Source organism: Podarcis muralis, chromosome 1 (assembly GCF_964188315.1).
Source record: "Podarcis muralis chromosome 1, rPodMur119.hap1.1, whole genome shotgun sequence".
NCBI lineage: Eukaryota > Metazoa > Chordata > Lepidosauria > Squamata > Lacertidae > Podarcis > Podarcis muralis.
Genome location: NC_135655.1, coordinates 116,045,424 through 116,069,777, shown reverse-complemented (window position 1 = coordinate 116,069,777; position 24,354 = coordinate 116,045,424). Strand labels below are relative to the sequence as shown.

General features: G+C 42.3%; 1 protein-coding gene across 4 annotated transcripts in view; it reads left to right on the top strand.

The window, feature by feature from the left end:
- MAP3K20 (mitogen-activated protein kinase kinase kinase 20) overlaps positions 1-24,354 on the top strand; it is a 108,308-nt gene that overhangs the window by 4,707 nt on the left and 79,247 nt on the right. For 3 of the 4 annotated variants that reach the window (XM_077916970.1, XM_028749518.2, XM_077916975.1), the window contains exon 2: positions 7,836-8,024. In XM_077916970.1, the coding sequence (XP_077773096.1) occupies positions 7,866-8,024 (159 nt within the window). In that variant the 5' untranslated portion in view covers positions 7,836-7,865. Of the gene's footprint in view, positions 1-7,448; positions 7,699-7,835; positions 8,025-24,354 lie in introns of those variants that run through there. The other variant, XM_077916968.1, reaches the window with a different exon arrangement.

Sequence of the window (24,354 nt, the reverse complement as noted above, 5' to 3'; positions counted from 1 at the left end):
TAAAAACATGCTGATTCCCGGACCGTCCGCGGGCCGGATTGAGAAGGCGATTGGGCTGCATCCGACCCATGGGCCTTAGGTTGCCTACCCTGCCTTAAACCAAGGTTAAAGTTGCCATTTTTCAGATGATGGACTGCGGTTGATTATCAGTTAAACATCTGGCTAGTTCAGATGACAACCTTGAACTAGGTTAAGAGCTTTGAGAACTTAAAGAAGAAAAGTCACTTAATCCAGGAGCAGTCCACATATATATTGGCCTATTCCGACCTCTTAATGGTGACTGCTCTGGTTCCGGCTGCACAGAAATTCGTTCCAATTGTGCAGGTAAAATATGACTGGTAGAATTCAGCAGGATGGGGTATTAGTGTGTGAAGACAGTCAAGGATCCCCAGGCGTGCACCTCCAGCTGGTGGAGATGCCAGATGCCATCCTGGCACCCAGACATCTTCACTTGGTCACAAGTGGTCGAAATCCAGGTGCAAAATGCGCCCGGCCCCTGGTTAATTTCGAACAGTGCTCCCTGCTGCAAAATATGCTCTCTTAACCACCATAACTGCTGTTGGTACCAGCGCATCCCTTCTGCTTAAAACTTGGCAACGAAAGAGTAAACCCCCCCCCCCTGCATCATAGCTGTCAACGTTTCCCTTTTTTAAAGGGAAATTCCCTTATTCCGAATAGGATTCCTCGCAAGAAAAGGGAAAAGTTGACAGCTATGCCTTGAATCCTTGCACACCCAAACGAAACATTATCAGTCCTCATTTCACGTGTTACTGTACACTCCTATACACCCCTACTCAGAACTGATTGCTACTGATTTTAAGGAGGCTTGCTCCCAGATTGCAGCCTTAGTGTTGCTTCTGTCATTCTTAGCTGATCAGCCTCATTTTGGGTTTTTTGGTAACTGCAGCTTTCGGGAAAACCGGAGAGAAAATTTGTAATACGTTGTTTTCTTTTTTTCTTTCTGGCAAGGTGCTTGTGCCTGCAGCAGGTTGCTTTACAACATGAGAATTGGCTGGTTAAACTTTTGGTTTTTTGCTTGTAGAGTCATTAGCAGTAAGAGATTCACCTACCTATCTCTGCTCTTGAGCAGCTGCTGAAGGTAGCATGATCTATGCCTGGGGTTGAGGGTGGGGAAATGAACAGGAGAGGAAGGAAAAGATGGCCAGTCCTAATATGTGTTCTTAGATTTGCTTCTGCTGAAACAGAGCTGTGTTTGCTAAGAAAGCCCGGCTTTATTGTGCCTTTTGTAGCATATCAGCACCATTATACTGCATAGATTCCTTTCCACCACTTAGAGGAATAGTGAGTTCATTTTGTTTCAGGGTGCTTGGAATGGGGCCGCATTTGAAATCCCAAGAGATGAATTGCAGTATAGGGATACGAAATCGTGAATCTAAAAATGGATGGCCAAAGTCCTCGAAAGCCATGGAACTGCGTGTTTTCTTTCCCAAATAAGGAAACTTGGCACGTTCTGCTGTATGTTTTAAGCTAGCACAAATGTAGTTACTACTTTATTGGCAATACATTGGCACAATGCCTTTCCAAAGGAATCACCGTAAGCTGCGAAGTGTTTTGGCTTAATCGCTTTTTATTTTAAAGATCTAAGCTAGAAATAGGAGAATTTAATTATTGGATACCTGGAGAATTGGGTGACTGAATGTTCCAATTCCAAATGAGTTAATATTATTATGATAGTCAGCTGTGTGTGCATGTATTGTCATGGATGTGGCACTCTGTTAAAATACATGGTTTTTACAGTTTGAAGACACACAGTGATATATTGGGATATGATGTCTTACATTTAGCGAGCTTGTCATTTACAGTCACCAAATTGACTGTGAAATGGTAGATTAAAGGTGCCACACTGCAACTTATTTACTAGAGAGTAAGTCCCACTGAACTTAGAGGGGCTTACTTCTGAGTAAGCTTGCTTAGGCTTGCACTGCCTACGACTTGGCTTGGATTTAGTTAAAAGTAAGGGGTGCTAAACCAAAAGGCGCAACTCTAAAGTGAGGAAGAAAATGGAATTGGAAATACAGTATCTTGTGTCTGTTTACAAAAGTCAGAACTACAATATGTTTCAAGGCATGGGTGTAAAAAATCAATGTCAGTTTATGACAAAATGAGTTTGAACTGAAATTGGGATGAGCGGTGATCATCATGTGATAGCTTACTGTAGTTACCGAATTCAAAGTATGGCTGACACATATTTTTTGGGGGGGGCCATAGCAACCTGAGCCTCCTCCCTGTGTTCATTTCAGAACAGCGCCTTAAAGAACACTGACGATTGCACCCACCTTGAAACCACCTCAAAAGGCAGCTATCCAAATGTTCAGCTTTCCCCTTACTCCTGAACTGGCAACAACCACAGACTTTGGTGGGCCTTTATGGGAAACGATTTCTACAGCACTATTTTTCTAGAAAAAGAGGTGCCAGAGCTCACCAGGAACACCTCCCTTGTTCTCTTATAAATGGCAATGGCACCCACCAGAGAGGTGCCAGAACTGAGTTCTGGTGAGTTCCAGCTGAAGAAGACCATTCTCCTTTGGAATAACTTCTGGGGGCGGGGGGGGGGGGGACTGGTTGAAGCTGTGCCCCTTTACTCAACACTGGATGGCTCCAAGCCATGTAGGGTTTCATAGGCCTGAAAGCTTTGGCAAAGAAGGAAACTGGATTTTTCCATACCAGCTGTGGCTGCTGTATTTAAAAAAAAAAACAATTTTTACCCATTTGCCCATCTTAGTTATGCTTAAGGTAAAATACAGTGATAATAAAGCCCAGTTAAAAAAGTAAATAAATTGTTAATCAAAAAATGTCAGGAACATAAGAAAGTAAGCAACCTGAAAACAGGGGTGGGGCAAGCTGATTGGGCACCTGGAGCGGCGCGTGTGTGCTGCGCCGTGGGGTGGAGCCAACTGGGGCAGGCCGCTCCATGGGGCCTCCGAGGAGTCTGCCTGCCTCCTCCCACTCAGTTACCCTACAGCTGAGGGGGAGGCAGCAGGCGGATCGTTTGGTGCAGCGCAGAGCCTGTGGGCGCCCAACCACTGTGTCTCTCCCACGGGCGCACTGCAGGCCCCGCGGTGAGTGCTGCCCGCCATTTTGTCACCCCCTCAGTGGTGACACCTGGGGCGGCCTGCCCCCACCGCACCCCCTTCCTCCGCCCCTGCCCAAAAGGACAATCCAATACACGCCTGCTCAAAAATGACCCCATTGAGCTCAGTGGGACTTACTCCCTGGTTAGAATTTCAGCGTAAAAGCCTTAAACTCTGAGCCAAACTGCAATTTGTGACTAGATCTAGTCAGAAAATCAGCAGAGGACGAGGGAGGTTTTCTGACTTGGGCTATGCACAATCTCCTTCATTAACTTGACCATTTGCTGGGTTAGGCATTTATGTGCGCAGTTCATCATCCCTCTAAATAGAAGATGGATCAGGATAGTAGCATAGACCATGATCAATGTTCATAATGCCCTTCTGAATGTAGATTCACTATTGCCAGGGAAAACAGCACCTTCTGCTCACATTCACCATGAGTATTAAGGGTGCAGAAAGAGGCTTCCGTGAGCCATAGTGGCAAGCATAATATATTCAACTGCAATAATCTGTGACAATACAGTTATAACATAATTGTGTTATGAAATCATAAGCATGCATAAAATGTGAATTCTCGTTCCATCGGATTTTTGGCTGCCGTTGCAATTTTCCCTTCCATTTCAGATAAACCTCTTAAGGAAGCATTGGGATCCTTTTAGGGCAGGGATGGGGGAACTTTGGCCTTCCAGAAGTAGCCTAACAACAGCTCCCATCATCCCTGCCCCTTGGCCATGCTGGCTTGGGATGATGGGAGCTGGAGTCCCAATAGAGTGGCAACCACAGCATACAGGATTTCCTGACACTGAACAATAGATTTCATTGGAAGGGGGGAAATGGCACACATCTCCAGGGTTCAAGTTCAGCTTTGCAAAGAAGCCCACAAAATTTACCACCTGGCAATAGTTTTTTTTTTTAAATGAACGAACATCAGTTGTGGCACATAGATACGGTAGGTCTTATGCGGAGAGAAAATGTGTTTTTTCAAGTAATAAAAACTTGCCTCCTTTATTACCTAGAGGCAGTCATTACTTTTTAAAGGCAATCAGCTTTTTCCCAAGCCCAGCCAGCCCATAGAATGTAGCAAAGCAAATCCCTTTTGTGTGCTAGATTGAAAAAAAGAACAGAATTAATAAAGCTTCACTGCATAATTACCAGGTGACAATTTTTATTAACCATATACCAACAACTAAATGAGTCACTCTCTACAAACCTGGAGTGTGGCTCCTATCTCTGTTGAAGGTTAAGATCTTAAAACAGTATTTCTCCCCCTGCAAATAATATTTTAAGGAAGCCAGGAGCCAAACTTTAGCTTTCCAAAGGGAGAAAAGGAACTCTTTAGCCTGCCGCTATACTATAATGTGCACAGGGTTTCCTCTTTCCTATGCTGGCTTATTCTTACTTTAGAGCAAGTGAATCCTATAGCTAGAGTAGGTATAAAGGCAAGCTATCAGATAACAGGAACCCACTGAGCATCTATTTAACTATATTGAACTGGACGTGCTGTTGTTAAAAGAGTTGGATATACAAAGCGCACATGACAATAGACTGCTGGGCATTAAAATTGAAATACAAAATGCAACAAAAGGTCTCGGATTCTTTTCTCCATGGTGCGGAAGACAATATTTTCTAAGCTATAAAAATAATAATTGTCAGGAAGTGAAAAACTCACCTATCACTCTCAACAAATCCACAGAACATAAGCTCACATCTTGCAGTGTTTGGGGGTATTTTTAAATAAAAAGTCTCGGGCCACATTAACTTATTTAGATCAAAATTGAAGTTCAATCCATCCTATAGAGACACTTATAAAGCAGCTGTCACCTTGCCAAAACAAAGCACGTCCTTTTCATAAGGTGATGGATACTTTAGAAATGTCTTTATATGATGGATAATGACAGAACCATTCCTTCAAATGCACATCATGTGTTACTAATCTGCTGCAGGCAACAAAGCCAATCTCCATAACCTTCCCCATGGTTCTCATACAATAGTAGCTAGGAGTTCCCAATTGTATTTCGGCAAATGACAGGACCATGGAACACTGGAGAGGTTCAGGATGTTGTCTCCTTCTTCCTCGTGAAAATTGCCACAGAAGATGTAGCTTAGAGAGATGTAAGATGGAAGTAACTAGCTCTTGGAATAGATAAGTGAAATACTTGCATTTGAAGAGATGGAAGTGTTTATTCTAAACACTTGTTCTTGGAAGCAGCTTTCCTTGATTCCAGCGAAACATTAATTCCAAATGAGCTTAGAAATGGAGATGTGTAGGAGTTTGGCCCCACCTATAATGTCTGCATTTTCCAATTTGTCACTGAACAATAAATCACAGGATCATAAAGTTTGAAGGGACCCTGTGGGTCATCTAGTTCTGACCCCCTTGCAAATGCATAGTTGAGGGTTTTCAGCCCATAATTACGGTAATTAGACCAGTTTTGGTGCTGATCCGGGATGACGAGGGAGTTCAAATGTGGATAAAGAGACTGCAGTGAAGCTTGGTGAATTCTTTGCATCATCAGAAAACAGGGCAGATCTCAGTGCATGACCTAGGTTTTGTAGGATGGGAGTGACTGAGGAAGTGATGGCTACCAACTTGGATGAGTTTAAACAAGAATCAGACAAAAATGTATGGAAGATAATGCTATCAACAGCTAGTAGCCATGATGGCTTTGTTCAGCCTCTACTGTCAGAGAGAGTCTTACCTGCAGATTCTGGGACCTGAGCCTCAGATATTCTGCATGCAAAGCAAATGTTCTATTACTGAGCTGTGGCTCTTCCCTTGTTGCCACTGTGAGACTTAGTAGGTAATATTGTGGCATTCCCATTTTAGTGATTGCATTACTTCCTGGCTGGGTCCATTTTATCCTTACCCTTATTCTAGTCTATATATGGAGCCATGGGAGCTTGCACAATCATGTGTTTTGCATATGCCATCAATATGCTGATTACATTTTGCTCCATTTCTTCTTTTCATCTGATCTATGAGCTTATTGCTAGGGTTGGGATTGGGTTCAACTGAAGATGAGTCAACTGAAATTGAACGTCATGCGCACTTACGCAACCGTAGTGTGAGTGTACATACGTAAGGGAAATTCAATTGTCTCTAATATCCATTGTCTTTGATACTTGTATAGCTAAACTTAGACATGTGCCTAAGTATTTGCAATGAGGTTTCACAGATCCTTACATAGGATAGGGTAGCATTTTATTTGCTAATACAAAACACCAAACATGGTAAGTACTCAATTGCATTGCAAGTCACTAGTTGGAAACTTCACTTGAGTCGCAAACTCCTATCTGCAGCTCTTGCAAGTCTCTGTGACTTGGACTCTGGTCCCCTTACCCATTTTGTAATAGGGAAATAATGGTACTAGTCCACTTTGTTGGCCAGCAGCAGGCATGGAACCTCAAAAGGATTTTGAATCTAGAACTAGTAGCTTCTCAATCTGACTTCTGAATTAAAAATACAATGCTTATGCACACATATATCTTCGTCAAGAAACAGGCCGAGGCAGGACTGTATCACTTAATTCTCCAAACTGTTAACTTTATTTATTTTAAGCAGCACCGCACAGGTTAATGTTAAGTGGTGTGTGAACAGGTGTGGAATTGGTGGAGATTTCCTGGTGTCTAGAAAATGATCACACATAGCATCCCTCTCAACTAGTGAGGCCAGTTCAGACTGAAAGGTTAGTTGTGCATTCACAAGAGCACCTTATTCTGTGCAAAATCATACAAGAATTTCTACAGGAGCCCATGTGGCTGTGCTACTTTTGTACTAATTTTTGCACTGTTTTGTACTATAAAAAAATCTCTTAAGTTGGATGTACAGAGAAATGTAGTCGCTGTGAGCTTGTGCCAGCTTTTTAAGCTACACTGGGTTTCCCCTGAAAGCTTACTTTTAGACTTTGCTTTCAACATGAACCTGACATATATGGATTTTTGAGCTTGATAACTTCTTTTGGTCAGGGGTCAGTCTTCTTAAGTGATCCAGCAATAGGCTGGATAATAATATTAAAGATTATTTGAAGAGACCCCGTGACTTAGAACAAGAATGTTCTGTTCCGCTGGCAAGAAATATGATATCTCCTCTTCTTCTTCTTTTAAAAGAATAAGAAAGAAGAAGTGTGCCTTCACGTACTCATAGGGTTTTTGTGTATTGCAAGCAAGATAAATTATTCTGCACTTGCTGTTGAAGGCATAACTAAGCCACTTCTGGAACAGACTTGTGTTTTGGCCAACTTTTCCCTCCGCCGCATATAACATATGCTTCTACCTTAGTGAACATTTGCAGACAGAGCTCTTGGTCTGGAGAGGTCTAAAGTTGTTGTTGTGCCAGAATATTCAGGAGCTTAGGTTATGTATAATTCTCGAGAAGTGATCACGACATGGATACATGGCATACCCCAGATTCCAGAACTCCTAGGCAAGCTAACAGTTGCAAGTGAGCTTTCCTTTTGACAGTGTACGTCACTATAAGGGAACTGAGCACACATACGCAGAGCCTTTTCCTGTGGTCCCAGCATCTGAAAATAGCAGAGAATGCGGTTGATTTTTTAGCCGTTTATCCACAGATAATAGCTTCAAGGGTCTGGACGGAATATACAGTGTGAGTGCCACCGCTTTTTATACCATTCGTATCTTGTTTGCATTATCGTACTAAAGGGAAAGTTCAGAATAGGTGAACCATGGCAACGAAAGCATAACTGGAGATTTCTTTGTCCCCCTCCCTTTTTTTCCTTGCAGGTTTTGCCGTGGTTATTTTGTCATTATGAGATGTTGTCTCTCGGTGCTTCATTTGTGCAAATTAAATTTGATGACTTGCAGTTCTTTGAAAACTGCGGCGGAGGGAGTTTCGGGAGTGTGTATCGAGCCCGATGGGTATCCCAGGACAAGGAGGTGGCTGTGAAGAAGTTGCTTAAAATAGAGAAAGAGGTAAGCATGCAACCTATCCAGTTCTTATCAGAAAAATTGCTGAGATTTAAGTTAAATTGGCAGAAGATTTATTCCATCTTTTTTAAATAAAAAAACCTCTGTGTGCAAGCATTTAATACTGCCAAGCTGCACTACTTTCAAACAAATCAGTAGGCTGTTTCCTATCGCTTCCTTTTGATGGAATATCTTCAATTTAGCAAACTTTTTGCATAGTGAGAATATACTTAAAACTTAAAAAAATGAGAATGTCACTGGATGCATTAGAATCAAAATCAAGTTGATTTCCTCCTTTTGAAACAGGCATATAACAAGAGCCAAATAGGTGGTCTCTCCCTTGCTAAAAATATTGCCAGCCCAATGGTTTTTGCACCCAAATGTTATAAGTGCATGTCATGCTGTTTTTCCTGGGAACTGCGTGCTCACAGTTCAGGGCAGGATTGCAGCCTAGATGTGCAACATCATATTTCAATCCGTTCTGTATTTACGGAAACATGTTGTCATACTAGTAGGCATTCTCAGTATGAACATGGCCCTCCATTATAAGGCAGCACAACTCCTCAAAGCCACATGGTTTATACACAGGTAGCAAGGTATCACAATGACATGGGTAATGCTTCATTTGTACGGATATGTTGACAATACTTGGAGCTCATTCCTGTGCAGATTCACTAAGAAGTAAGTCCTACTGAGACCTGTAGCACTTGCTCCTAAAGAAGGATGCATACAATCGAGAGTTTGCTTTGTAGTCTTTGGTCTGCATGCTGAGTTTATGAGTATGAAAACCATAAGAGCACACCTGATGTGAGCTTTTACGAACAGGTGAAAGCCACAATCCTATGTATGCTTTCTAAGGAAGGTTTAATCTGTTGGAAACAGCCTAGAGTGGATGCGCCATCCCAGTCAGGTGGGCAGGGTAGTAATAATAATAATAATAATAATAATAATAATAATAATAATGGTCTTAAATGATCTACATTGACTCCTAGTATGTTTCCAAGCACAATTCAAAGTGTTGGTGCTGACCTTTAGAGCCCTAAACGGCCTCGGCCCAGTATACCTGAAGGAGTATCTCCACCCCCATCATTCAGCCCAGACACTGAGGTCCAGCTCCGAGGACCGTCTGGCGGTTCCCTCTCTGTGAGAAGTCAAGCTACAGGGAACCAGGCAGAGGGCCTTCTCGGTAGTGGTGCCCGCCCTGTGGAACACCCTCCCATCAGATGTCAAGGAAATAAACTGACTTTTAGAAGACATCTGAAGGCAGCCCTATTTAGGGAAGTTTTTAATGTTTATCATGTTTTTAATAGTCTGTTGGGAGCTGCCCAGAGTGGCTAGGGAAACCCAGTCAGATGGGCGACATACAAATAATACTGTGGTTTACTTTGACTAAACAGGCAATGGCTTGTGCTGCATATCTTCTATTAAACAGTAATCCAAATAAAATTATATATTTTTGTCCTGAGGCCAGCCTCATTGATAGTCTGTGTTTTTCACAACAGCATTAGAAAGAAGAAATATATTAAAAACAGTAAACATGATCACACATGTAATCTCTCTCTCTCTCTATATATATAAAGTCATGTTCACAATAACCTTCAAATCAGACACATTATTTCATAATATAGAACATTTGAATTATTCAGATCTGCCTAGCTTTAGCCATTAAAAGCCAGCACAGTCGCGGTCTTGATTGACAGAAATAACGTTTATCGAATCAGTGTTTGAAATATGAAATGTGTTTAAAAGAAATTCCATTAGACATCTATGTTGCCTAGTCTGTACTGAAGGAAGGTTTTTTTAAATGTTGATTGTTTTTATTAGTCAGGAACAAATGACCTGCCAATCTGATGTTCTGTTTGTTGTCAAAATAGGTTAACAGCACAGTTCTGCTTATGTTTTCTCTGAACTGCCCCATGCATGTTTGCTTTGAAATAATTTTAAATGTAATCAGTGTGATCTTCAGAGTACCTATGACCAGGACAGCCATTCAGAATCCCCTCATTTTCCCAATTCATTTAATGCACATAAAAGGTAAAGGTACCCCTGACCATTAGGTCCAGTCACGGACGACTCTGGGGTTGAGCGCTCATCTTGCTCTATAGGCCGAGGGAGCCGGCGTTTGTCTGCAGACAGCTTCCGGGTCATGTAGCCACCAGAGCAGCGCACGGAAACGCTGTTTACCTTCCCGCCAGAGCGGTACCTATTTATCTACTTGCATTTTGACGTGCTTTTGAACTGCTAGGTTGGCAGGAGCAGGGACCGAGCAACGGGAGCTCACCCCATCGCGGGGATTCTAACCACCGACCTTCTGATCGGCAAGTCCTAGGCTCTGTGGTTTAGACCACAGCGCCGCTTTCCCCAAATAATCCAAGGAACTGTAGTTGGTTAAGGGTACTGGGAATTGTAGCTCTCTGAGAGATAAGCTACAGTTCCCAGGATTCTCTGGGGGAAGCCACATGGTTTAAAGGTATGATATGTATGCAACCTCCTTATATGACCTGGTTCCTTTTTTATTGGCTGTAACTTATGGTTGCTATAAAGATTGCTTTAAGAAAAAGTAACTGCATGCATTATCAGATATGTTCTTTAAAAAAAAATTAAGATCACTGAGATGCCTCAACAGTTCATTTCCATAAATATATTTTTGGCAGACAATTGGGAATACTGAGCAGTTTCAGTCTTGGAGATATGTAATTAAAATCCTTTGTTTGCTGTTGTTTGAACCAGTAAATAAAATACCTATTCTAGTCATGGGGATTTGACTTCTTCAGCTACTAACATTAATCACATTTATTTAGCACATTTGCACCTATAACATATTTGCATGCAAATTTAACAACTCTGGAGATCTGAGGGAGAGGGCGAGAAGCAGGATTCGCCTTTTGGGTTACTATGGAATCTTGTAATACATGTGTTTCTGGGTCTTGTACTTAATTTATAGCAGATGTTCGCATTACTTCGTGATAGCACAAGTATCCACACTAAGTATCCACACTTCCTTGCACTAAGAAAGCACAGCTCTCGTAACGGGTTCAGTTAAGTGCTTGATGCATATTATTTTTCACATTTGTTCCCCACCTTTCCCTCAGGGAGCTCAGGCCAACATCCCTGAGGCTACCCAAGGTTAGGCGAGTGGTTATTGAATTGCTCTTATAGGTGGCAGAATGGAGAATTGGCTGTGGTAGGAAAAGATGTGATAATATGGGCTGGTGAGTTTTGGAAGCTTGTGCAGCAAAGAAAAAAACACGTTCTCCAAGAAATGGGAATTTTTATTTGAGCGTTATTTGCTCTTTCTTTGAGGACCTGTTTTTCTTCTGCCTGCACCACTCACCTTACCCTGAGATGACCTGCTGCCCTCAGGTGTTGTTGTGGACAACGCAGGAGCGGAGGAAGGGGTGTGTGGTGGGGGTGGGTCGCCCCAGGTGTCACCACTGAGGGGGGTGACAAAATGGCGGGCGGCACTCACTGCAGGGCCTGGGAGAGACACGGTGGCTTGGGTGCACGCAGGCTCCCCGCTGCCCCAAACGGTCCGCCCACCTCCTGCCCCAGGCGCCCGATCAGCTTGCTCCGCCGCTGGGACAACGTATTCTCGTCCATGTTGAACTAAGATCTCGCCACCTGTCCAGTTGGCTTCTGTTTGTGGAATACAGTGGTACCTCAGGTTACATATGCTTCAGGTTACATACGCTTCAGGTTACAGACTCCACTAACCCAGAAATAGTGCTTCAGGTTAAGAACTTTGCTTCAGGATGAGAACAGAAATCATGCTCCGGCGGCGCAGCAGCTGCAGGAGGCCCCATTAGCTAAAGTGGTGCTTCAGGTTAAGAACAGTTTCAGGTTAAGTACGGACCTCTGGAACGAATTAAGTATTTAACCCAAGGTACCACTGTATAGTTTGTGTTTAATTTTGTCTTTTGCTTCAGTTAGTAGAACATCTAGGCCAGCCCTGAGCCAGTGTGTCCTCAAGGGAGTAGTGTACAACAATTCTTGTCCCCTGGCTGTCGGAAGCCATTGGAAGAAGGAAGAAGGGGCTGTCTAAAATCTTGAAAGTGCCCCATTTGTTTCCTAAATTCCTGAACGCCCCCTGAGAAGACTGTATGGTTCTAGTTAAAAATCACTGGGTTAGGCTATCTAATAAGCTTTGTGGTCAAGAGCAGAGGGGAACTGGGATTCTCCCACATCCAAACTCAACATACCAGTTCCTTTATACTATATTGGTTAGTTGCTTGTGTAAATACCCTGTAGGTTAAATTTAATCCTGCAAATGGTACCTGTAAAAATGGTGAAGCAACCAATTAAGTTACCTAAAAAAAAAAGTATAGAATATAATTCAATAGTACTGCTTGTTTTTTATTTCCACGTGTTTATTATTAAGAGATTTGGGTTTGTGTCAGACATGATTGTAGCCTTCGGTGCTCATGGGTTGTGCCTGCAATTCAGCAACAAGTACAGTATTTGCTATCTTCATTTCTTCCTTCCTTTATTTCATTTCATTTCAACAATTTATGTACTGCTTAACACCGTAGTCTTTCCTACACATTTAGTATCCACACAATATTGTTCAAAATATGAACCTGTTTTGTATTTTGGAGGAGGTGTTGTCATTTGTAACTGTGCACCATATTTACTGTATTGCATCTGCAGAGTTGCCTGTGAAGACCTATTGTAGGCGGTGAAAACAGGGATGGGACTCTGGGATTGGTACAGTATTGGGCTTCAATATTGGTACAGTGGTGCCCTGCAAGACGAATGCCTCGCAAGACGAAAAACTCGCTAGACGAAAGGGTTTTCCGTTTTTTGAGTCGTTCCGCAAGACGAATTTCCCTATGGGCTTGCTTCGCAAGACGAAACGTCTTGCGAGTTCTTGCGAGTTTGTTTCCTTTTTCTTAAAGCCGCTAAGCCGCTAATAGCCGCTAAGCCCCTAAGCCGTTAATAGCCGCTAAGCCGCTAATAGCCGTGCTTCGCAAAACGAAAAAACCACAAGACAAAGAGACTCGCGGAACGGATTAATTTCGTCTTGCGAGGCACCACTGTACAATATAAACGTCAATATTATCTTAGCAAATGATTCAAAGCCCCAGAGGTGTTTCACTGTTTCCTTTAAGAACCGGAATGCTTCTTGCACATATTCTTCTGACCTGCTTATATAAATGCATCCCTTCCTCCGCACACAACTGTGTTTTATGTATTCATATGCTAGTCTATACCGATAGCAAGATAAAAATTTACAGAATTAAACAAACGGATAATGAAACTTTGCTTTCACAGAATTAAACACTGTGATTATTTATATTAACAAAACTGTCAGGCAACCCTTTTATTGCCAAAGAATCATAGAATAGTTTCCCCAAAGTATAAAGCAGGTTATACAAAAACACGAAAGATAAAATACAGCTAAAACTATAAATCAGTTATGGAAACCATTGCAAGCAATAGCAGCCATTCAGGAGCTGTTTCCTCATGTGGGAGCTGTGCCTAGGATGGGGTTTAGCAGGCTCTAGGGAAAAAGCCTTCAGTCCCTTGGAAAGTTGCTGGAATACAACTTTCATATTCCAGGTTTTTTTGTTTACCTTTGGCACTGCCTTTCTGAAAACCTGACTTCCCTGTGTGTATGACCATGCTCTGTTGACTGGATTCTGCATCTCTCATTGACCCCTGTGTGCCCTTCGACCTTGGATTGTGATTTCAACTTGCTCTCTGGACCATCCTTTAAGGGGACTCTGACCTCTGTCATCCCTGTGCCCTGAAGGACAGCCATCTTGATTCAAAACAGTGTCCAATTACATGCAAATATAGACGAAAACCTGCTCCTTGATCTGAGCAATTTTGTTACGATAGCTTAAGAGGTGTTCAAATTAATAATAATAATAATTCTATACCACCCTTCATCCGAGAATCGCAGGGTGGTTTACAGTTTTGTTAAAAAAGTAAGATAGTAAGAAACAAAATATAGTAAGAAACAGAAACAGCCAAAGATAGTTTAACTAGCCAAAGGCCATGGAGAAGAAGAAGGTTTTTGCCTGGCACCTAAAGATAGGTAACGAAGCCTCCACAAACAGGGAGCCACCACAGAAAAGACCCATTTGCGTGTTGCCACGAGGACATAGCAAACAGGCAAGCTTTCCAAAATTTGGAGCAGGCTCTGTTTATAAGGAGCTCTTTACCATGATGTGCCATCCTTTGGAATGGCTTGTGGCATAAAGGAAGAAGTGATGTGACAAGTTGTTTTAATAGCGTGTTGTACATGTTCTTTCCTCCTGTGGTTGCGTTCTTTGGCCAAATACGGCTGCAAATCCTGTGTTGCTCTCACCTGGGAGTACCTTCCATTGAAAATAATGGGATTGTCACTGCCCTGTCAAGTCAGCAGTATATACATTTTCGTTCCAGTTTTGCTTTACATTTAGAACATTTTCCTTGACCTAAATAGGCTGCATTCTCAGGACACAACATTCCTTCATGGTGTGAAGTGGGTGGTGATAAGGAGAGATAGAAGTGAAGCTTAGCAGCATTGGTCAGTGGATTTTGTTTCCGGCTTCTTAACTTGCACACTTAAATACAAGGAACAACCATTAGCTTAGTCTTTTCCTTTAGAATGCAGATGAAGAATCATGTTTTTGGATTATGCTCCACCTTTAAAAAAGCAAAACAAAAACAAAAACCCAACCTTTCTGTATATAGAAAAGTTTAGCATTGTTAAAGAGAAGACAATTTGTGGGGCCTGCCTGGTGTTTTTACATGAGTAGAATGTGTGCTTTTACTTAAAATACATATCTGGGTTATTTGTGGGGCATAGGAATTTGTTCATTCCCCCCCCCCCCCAAAATATAGTCCGGCCCCCCACAAGGTCTGAGGTACAGTGGACTGGCCCCCTGCTGAAAAAGTTTGCTGACCCCTGTCCTAGATGCTTGACAGTTGCTACACTTCGCAATGCAGTCTTATGTTCCAATTACCTTCCCTCCCTTTCATTTGGAAGGTGGCTTTTTTACTGGGGGGGGGGGGACCCAAAACCAAAACATTTGTGCATCGAGCAATATGGACAGAAAATATATAAATATAATTCGAATCCTAGTGCAGTGCAGCTGCAGACTATCATAAAGTTCCTCTCTGCTTACTCGCCCTGCCATTTAAGATGTGCATGAAGAAAGTTTCCTTTTTAAGAGGGCAAGTATAAACAGTTATAAGGAAACATTGAGCACCTGTTTATCTTAGCTGGGCACTGCACAGAAACAGAAAAGGCTCCCACTTGGTTCGCTTACATAAACGCACGGACAGGCTGATCACAGGAACTGTTGTCCCATAATATAAGAATAAGAATAAGAAAATCCCTGCTGGATCAAACCAGAGATCCCTGCTAGATCAGATTCATACAGTGGCCCACTCTTGAGAAGCCCACAAACAGGTTTATGAGTCTCTGATTTGTATTCTTCAGTGACTGGCATTCAGGGCCATTGTTGCCTCTGTTTCTGGAGATAATATACAGCGGTACCTCTGGTTACAAACTTATTTTGTTCTGGAGGTTTGTTCTTAACCTGAGGTACGACTTTAGCTAATGGGGGCTTCCTATGTTCTCATCCTGAGGTAAAGTTCTTAACCCAAGGTACTATTTCTGGGTTATCGGAGTCTGTAACCCGAAGTGTTTGTTACCTGAGGTACCACTGTACAGCCATCTGACTGGTACTGATAGCTTTATCCTCAGTAAATTTGTCCAATCTCCCCCTTTAAAGCCCCCCCCCCCCCCAAGTTAGGAGCCATCCTGTGATAGCATTTCCCACAGTTTATTCATTTTTATTTAAGAGTACAGCCAGTGGCCATTTCAGGCACATCCAAATGATGTGCGATCGCTGACACGTGGCTCCTTTTGAACCTGGAAGAGAGAAAAATGGGTGGGTGGGGGGAACAGGGATGGGGCACATGGGGGCTGTGAACTGAACCCCCGTGCAAAATGGTCATGGCCTGTATTTATACCTTGCCTACTAATCAAAGTTCTTGATACAAAATAAAACAGTGATACAATCAGGGCTTCCCCCCCCCCCCCAGCCAGAACTCGCCGGAACGTCTTGTTCCGGTACCTCTCAGGTGGGCGCCATTGCTATTCTAATGGAACAAGGGAGGTGTTCGTGGTGAGTTCCAGCACCTCTTTTTCTAGGCAAATAGCACTGGATATAATAGTCACTACAGTTGTCTATAAATTCCCTTCTCCCCTTCCAACAAATGCCATTCCACAACTGAATCTCCTGGCTGCCGAAGCAGCTAGATGTTAGTCCCACATCCTGTAGGCAAGGATGTCCTCAATGGACGGCTGCTTCAGATGTCTCTCACAGCCTTGGTGTGCTGGGTGGAGCAAACATGTTTAGATGCCTTCTTCCCAGTTATCAAACATTCAAACTTTTACCACATGCAGACAAACATGCTTCTTTAATGCTGGCCGGTTAGAGAACACAATGGAAACTGAAAAGCGGAACCAACTTTGTGGTGTGTGAAGCAATACCTTCGTGTGTTGTGATTTTTCCACCGACTGCAGTGGATGACCCCTAGTTATATTACTATGAGAGGAAGAAATGCTTCCCCACTCTTTCTCTATACTATGCCTGCTTTTATACTCCTCTACTATAGTTCGTATAGTTAAAGCTATGGTTTTCCCAGTAGTGATGTAGGGAAGTGAGAGCTGGACCATAAAGAAGGCTGATCGCTGAAGAATTGATGCTTTTGAATTATGGTACTGGAGGAGACTCTTGAGAGTCCCATGGACTGCAAGAAGATCAAACCTATCCATTCTGAAGGAAATCAGCCCTGAGTGCTCACTGGTAGGACAGATCCTTAAGCTGAGGCTCCAATACTTTGGCCACCTCATGAGAAGAGAAGACTCCCTGGAAAAGACCCTGATGTTGGGAAAGATGGAAGGCACAAGGAGAAGGGGATGGCAGAGGACGAGATGGTTGCACAGTGTTCTTGAAGCTACTAACATGACTTTGACCAAACTGTGGGAGGCAGTGGAGGACAGGAGTGCCTGGCGTGCTCTGGTCCATGGGGTCACAAAGAGTCGGACACAACTAAACGACTAGACAACAACAACTATAGTTCAGCCTTACCTTTTTATTTTTATTTTTTTAAAGCATTTTGATCGAATTCTATCCATATAATCCCATGTAACAAAATAGATCTTCATGAGACAAGCACATAGAAACTAAACCGAACCAAACCAAACCAAGGCTGGCATGGGAAGTTACATTCGCCAGGAGAACTGATAAAGCTGGTTATCTGCAGTAAGATACCCCCTTATATTTTTTTCTAAACAAACAAACAAAAAAAGCCCCAATGCTGTAACTTTTCTTGATAGAGGAGTTGCTCCAGCCCCTTGGTCATTTTGGTTTTCCTTTTCCACCTCTACACTACCCTTTTTCTGCAGTGTATACAGTATTCTAAGTGTGGCTGCAGCTTATGATATTGGTAGCTTTTAGTTTTTTTCGCTTTCCCAACAATCTCAACATGGAGTTATCCCCCCCCCCCCAGCAGCTGCACACTTCATATACATTTTCATTGAGCTATCCTCCACAAACCTATGGTCAGCTTAGACCCACTCAGCATTTATGTAAAGTTGAGATTTTGTAACCACCACCTCACATGTGTTTAGATTCCCCCAGTTTGGAGAAAGCCCTTTGGAACTCTTTGCTATCCCTTTTTGTTTTTACCACCTTAAATAATTAGGTATCATCAATCGAGTCACCTCCTTGCCGCTTGCTCCTTACTTGAGATAATTAATGAACAAGTTAAAAAGCAGCGAGTGGCTTAAGATGTCAAATTAGGGTACTCATTTCTGGACGGGAAAGAGTAGACGCCTAATAGGCCTTGGAAGCTGTTTGGCAGTTTGTGGGGAGGGCGTGGGGGGGGGGAGTGTGGTGATCAAGAATTTCGACTAAACCATAAAAATACTCAAGACCCAGTGACCCAGTGTTGACTATTTAAGGTCAAGTCAATGTTTGCAAGGAGCACTACTGTTCTTGCCACAAAACTGGTCAGGTACAGCAATTGTTTTAAGGGCAAAAGGTAGCCAACCAGATATGTTTTTTTGTGATTCTTGGCATTTCCCTTATCCCGCAAGGTTTATGGGGCTTTTGGAGTGCCCCTTGCAGAAGCATTCATGTTTATCAAGAGAAGGTATATTTCACTTTTCCCTCCAATGCAACTGTTCGGTTGCGTTACTTAAGGGCTGTTGCAATTCTACTTAGGATGATATCGGAAAGAGACCTTGAATTTACTGCACACAAACGTACCCTTGTTCTGCATTTCTCCCCCCAAAAGAAATTAATGGCAGCTAAGAGAACCTGCCTCTATATCACATACAAATAAAAGTAAGGTCTCCTAGTATAGTTATTATTTTCTTTTTGTGTGAGGAGAGGGATAGCGAGTGGAGCGCATGAACTAAAGGCCTGGACCAGTTTTATCCGATGGCACAAGTAGCAGTTGAATAGGACCAGTATTTTGAGACCATCCGAACTCCTAGGTCTTTCCTGTTTAGATGACACCAATCCAGTACTGTGTTTGATTTCAGGTACCAGTGCTATGTATTGGCCAGGTGACTGGGAAACTAGAAATATGATGCACAGAAGATGGTCTTACAAAAGAGATCATATCATATAATGTAAACTGTAACCTTCCTGCCTGACTCTTCAATCTCATCTACTGGCTCTAGTTCAGTATTTCCCAAACTTGGGTCTCCAGCTGCTTTTGGACTACAAATCCCATCATCCCCACCACTGTTCCTGCTAGCTAGGGATGGTGGGAGTTGTAGTCCACAAATGGCTGGAGACCCAAGTTTGGGAAACCCTTTTCTGGTTGATTCCTAAGAATTCCTGCTTCCATTTTTAAAAAAGTGAAGCTTCATATCTTTAAAATTGTAGAAATAATTCTGAACGTATGATAATGAAAGCACCTGGTTATTTCCAAGGCTAAGCAAGTCGCGCACCAAGGAAATAAATAATTCTCAGAAATAATTCCTTATCTGTACCTTAAGGCCCTGGCACAATAAGGAGTGGCTTGCACTGAAGTCCACTGAAGTCAATCAGTTTAAGCATGCTTAAGTTTGCCTTGGATTGTGGCCTTAGTCGACAGATTCTAAGTAGCTTAAATAGCTTAATTAATTTATTTAATAAAATGTATACACTGCCTGTTTGCTTAAAAAAAAAATCATAAGTGGTTTACAAAAGATAAAACAGTAAAATCAAGAAAAATTATTATTTTTATTATTATTATTATTATTAAATTAAATTTGTATACCACTCTATGCTTGAAGGTCTCAGTATGGTTGACAACACAAAATTAAAATATACACAGCAGAAAGTACGTGCTAAAAATATTCAAAACAATCAACAATAGTAATTTATACACATTAGTAAACAATACTCTCCCCAACAAACTTAAGGTCAGCCTCCATACCTGAGGACTGTAAAATCTACTTTAAAACATACAAAAGTGATTTTACGAATCACGTGGATATTCCATGCAATCATTTTTAAAATTATTTTTATTGCAAGAGAGAGAGTGGGAAGAGCATTTGTTCTGCACACAAAGAATGGTGGTTTGGCAGGAGAAAGCCTTTTGGACACTTAACACTATCACAGCTTTGATAATTGATTTTGAAGCACTAGTAACCCTCCCCCCACTTTAAACAGGATAGCTGGTTTCTTTTTGATTTGTATGTGTGTTTTTTTAAAGAGGCATACTTACGGATAGCTGTTCTGAAAGGGAAGGTTTTCTTTACGCTTTTCATATATATTTTTTATTCGTCTTCTTCTGGCTCAGCCAGTGTTTAGAACTGCCAGAGGAAATGAAGATGGAGAGACTAAGACCTTGCCAGTTTCTGCCCCTTCCAATTACACATTCATCCCAAACCGTACAAAGCAAAATAAAAAAAGATATAAAAAATTGCTTTCTTTATGAACCATATAAACCGGTTTTCTCTGAGTCTTAAATTGGCATTTTGGACTGCGTTCACTAACACTACTGAAGGACCTCAACAGAAAAAGAAGGAAACAGAAGGAGGGGAAGAAAGATCGCTCCCAAATGACAACCTTTTGAATAGTCCAAGTTCAATCCTTAAAACAAAAAGTGAATTTTCCCCCCAATAATGTGCTCCACAGCCTCTCACCTCTCATCCTGAGAAACATGAAAGAGGAAGTGAAAGAGATGACCCAAATCATAGAGTTCCTTTGATAGCAGAAATTCAGCTGTTTTGAACACTTACAATCAAAGGAAGTGGTTTCCCTAATTATATGAACTATGTGAAAGCTCTCAGAATAGCTTTTCCACCCCAGGATTCCTTGCACTTTAGAAGTTTGCATAAAAGCTCACATGGAGAATCAGATGCAAAGTGTTTGATTCAAATTTTATTAGGCAGAAGTGTGCGCACGTTCTTATTGCTCCGCTTAACAGCTGGTTGGATTTGGACCACAATTGGATTTTGACAGGTATATTTCTGCCCGGTGCTTTTTTAAAATCCCTGTGTTCAGGTTCTATTGCCAGATACCCCTTTTAAAGGAGAATTGTGGCAATAGATAAATTGAGAAGCGATGGAGAGGTCTCTTTGATTGTGAGCTTTGAGTGAAGATTCTGTCCTTCGGCTTGGTTGGAATATAGAGGAGAAAAACCACTCCTTTCCACTGTGCTTAAAAGAAGAAATAAGGATGAAATCTTAATTTTAATGTAAAAAAAAGTGGGGGGGGGACTATGTTCTCAAGAAAATGTTCTTTTCTGAAGAAGTGAGATCTGAAAAATGGAAACTTCAGTGTGATTCTGACTGTGGTAAAGTTTGAATTCAGTCAAATCTCTGAAGCAAAATGGATTCTTTTCAGCAAACCAATCTACTTATTAATATACAGTGGAACCTCGGGTTACAAACACCTCAGGTTACAAACACTTTGGGTTGCAGACTCCGCTAACCCGGAAGTAGTATCTCGGGTTAAGAACTTTACCTCAGGATGCACAAAGTCCGTAGAATTTCTCTCAATCTCAGGAGGGAGAAGTTTTTAAAGGTTTTGCCGAAGAAAGGAAGGTACTTTGTCTGCCTTTCATTCTTTCTTTCTCACTTTGTTCACAAGTTGCCCAAGCGCTAGATTTCAAGTTAGGCAATAGCACAACTATGGCAAAGCCACAGTGACTCAATACTAAGCTATAAATTAAGGTATTGTGCAGCTTTGTGTTAAAATGGGTGTCTTTGATTTTTTTGTTTTGTTTTTCCTTTTGCAATCTAATTGAACATCCACAGAGGCTAAATAAAGTCTCAAGATGCTTATTAAAGGACCCCTGACCATTAGGTCCAGTCGTGGCCGACTCTGGGGTTGCAGCACTCATCTCGCTTTATTGGCCGAGGGAGATGGCATACAGCTTCCGGGTCATGCGGCCAGCATGACTAAGCCACTTCTGGCGAACCAGAGCAGCGCACGGAAATGGTGTTTACCTTCCCACTGGAGCGGTACCTATTTATCTACTTGCACTTTGACGTGCTTTCGAACTGCTAGGTTGGCAGGAGCAGGGACCAAACAATGGGAGCTCACCCCATCACGGGGATTTGAACCGCCGACCTTCTGATCGGCAAGTCCTAGGCTCTGTGGTTTAACCCACAGCACCACCCGCGTCCCTGATGCTTATTAGTGGTGCCTTAAAAGTGATGTGTCCAAGATAGTCATGCTTATGTATCCAGAAATGTATTATTTATTGGAACGCATTGCAAGAAGGGTTCCCGTGGCTTATGGAAGCGAAATACAACTATATTCACTTGGGTTGCATTAAAAATCAGAACTTAACTGAGACTATGATGCGCTTAGGGTGAGGCGTAGGGGATCTCATTGACACTGATGACAGCATCTAGAAGGCAGTCCATTGATGATTGCTGTAGGAGAGCATTCTCGATTTCTCAAGAGATGTTGCTGTTCATGAAGTGGAGAAAGAGATTCTGTTAGATAATGGATTATTCTGTCCAAGGTGCCTAACTTCCCACACTACACACTTTGGCCCCAGTGCTGAGAAAATTAGTCAGCACTTGCCTTATCAAAGACCGGTCGGACATTTTAGTGGAACATAATTTGATATAATATAACATGCTACTTTTCAGGTATGAAACTCTGCACAGGGCTCGTGCATTTGCCCTAAGGACATTTTTGGATAGAAATCCTGGTCTCCCCCAACTGCTTTGTGTGCAGTGTAGAAAATCCATCAGCCATTACAATTAGCAGAAAAAGCAACACATGAGTGGAATTGTCCACAATTCTGCCCATGCCAAGTAGCTCTATTCTCTGGTGTTTAGGGTTGCCATACATTCAGAATTTTCCAGACCTCACCGGGATTCAGCCATTGTAAACAGTGTCCAGGTGGAAATCGCTGACATGTCTAGGAAAATCTGGACGTATGGCAACCCATGTCGAAAGTGTAGATTTTGGCGAATTTCCTTAAAAATAGCTCAAAACATAATCTGGTGGTCCAAAAGTCAAAAACTCAACAACTCCCACAGAAAATGCAGGATGATATTTGTACACATGTCACACAACTGAAAATATTGAGAATCCATTCTGGATCTTTTACAAAAGTTTTTTTGTGGTATAAGTAAAAGCTGGGTTTCTTAGTGGGCCATGAAAATCGCTATTTGCATAATGCTTTTTATAGGGTAGGGTAGGCAGCACTGGGGATGAATTTAAGGAATCAAGGGGGCAGTGTCCCCAAAATTTAGGGAACTACTGCCCTGTGGGGGAGCTGATTTGGACAGGGACCCACGGCACTACAAGAGCGTTCTTGTGTTTCTTTCTTCAAACTCTGTCTCCTGTGTGCTGTTTCCCCCCCGTGTTCTTTAAACTCTGGCAGTGGCATCTGGAATACATGGGCAGTTACGAGTTCCAAGCAGGGTCCACTGTGGCTCAGAATGGATTATAGGGGAAATATTCCATTAATTTTATTTATGTATTTTGGAACTTCTGGTTCCTAGCTCACTTTTCAGCAAACGTAACCAACTGGCTTTTGTTTAGATGTTTTATTTCCTGAAAAGAAAGAAAGAAAAAAGATTCCGAGAAGAAATGAGCCTATCTAAGTAAACATGCTGTCTGGGTTTTTATATGGCAGTTTCATTTTGCAGTTGGAGAGAAAGAGCAGTGGCCTCAATGAAACAGATGGCAGACCAGATTTTGTGGGTATAAAATAGCCACAAACTGTGCATCGTGCAGTTTGCCCTCTGCTTTGCCTAGTATGAGAAGAAGATATGTCTATATAGTGGCTGTACGAATAATATTTTTAATTGGACAGCAATTGGAAAAACTTGTTCCCCAAGGTTTGAGGCAATTGAATAGTAAAGACCATTTATGAAGAGGAGAGAAAACTTCTGGTGGACTAAGGAGTTGAGCTTTCCCCATGGCAAATAACCACTGTGTGGAGTGAGGTACAAGCACTGCAGCTTTGGCACAATGTCCCAGTTTACCACAGTGCTGGTAACTTGTGGCAAAACAACCAGATGTGTGCTGGCGGCAGCTAACATTGCAAAGTAGCATATGCTTGCACAGAGAGCGGCCTGGGGCTTGTGAACAGTGGTGGGTGAGCCTTTTAACTGCAACAGAATTAGCTGCATCAGTGCAGCTGACGTATCTCATATATCCTAAGAATCATGATAGCTGTTGGTTAAGATAATAATGCTAAGACAACCCTTTCACTAATGCCTTTCATAAGATGAGATTGATGGCACATACTGTGGTTTGTGCTGTCGTAGGTGTGAACAGAGACATCACCTTGCCAACAAAGGTTCGTATGGTTAAAGCTATGGTTTTCCCAGTAGTGATGTATGGCAGTGAGAGCTGGACCATAAAGAAGGCTGATCGCCGAAGAATTGATGCTTTGAATTATGGTGCCGGAAGAGACTCTTGAGAGTCCCATGGACTGCAAGAAGATCAAACCTATCCATTCTGAAGGAAATTAGCCCTGAGTGCTCACTGGAAGGACAGATCGTGAAGCTGAGGCTCCAATACTTTGGCCACCTCATGAGAAGAGAAGACTCCCTGGAAAAGACCCTGATGTTGGGAAAGATGGAGGGCACAGGGAGAAGGGGATGACAGAGGACGAGATGGTTGGACAGTGTTCTTGAAGCTACTAGCATGAGTTTGACCAAACTGTGGGAGGCAGTGGAAGACAGGAGTGCCTGGCGTGCTCTGGTCCAGGGGGTCACGAAGAGTCGGACACGACTAACGACTAAACAACAACAAGGTCTGAACATCTGTGGGATTAGGGTGAAAGTTTATAGTCCCCCAAACCACTTACTTTTGAGCAAGACAGGCATAGCTTCATCATCCCTATGTGGTTGGAA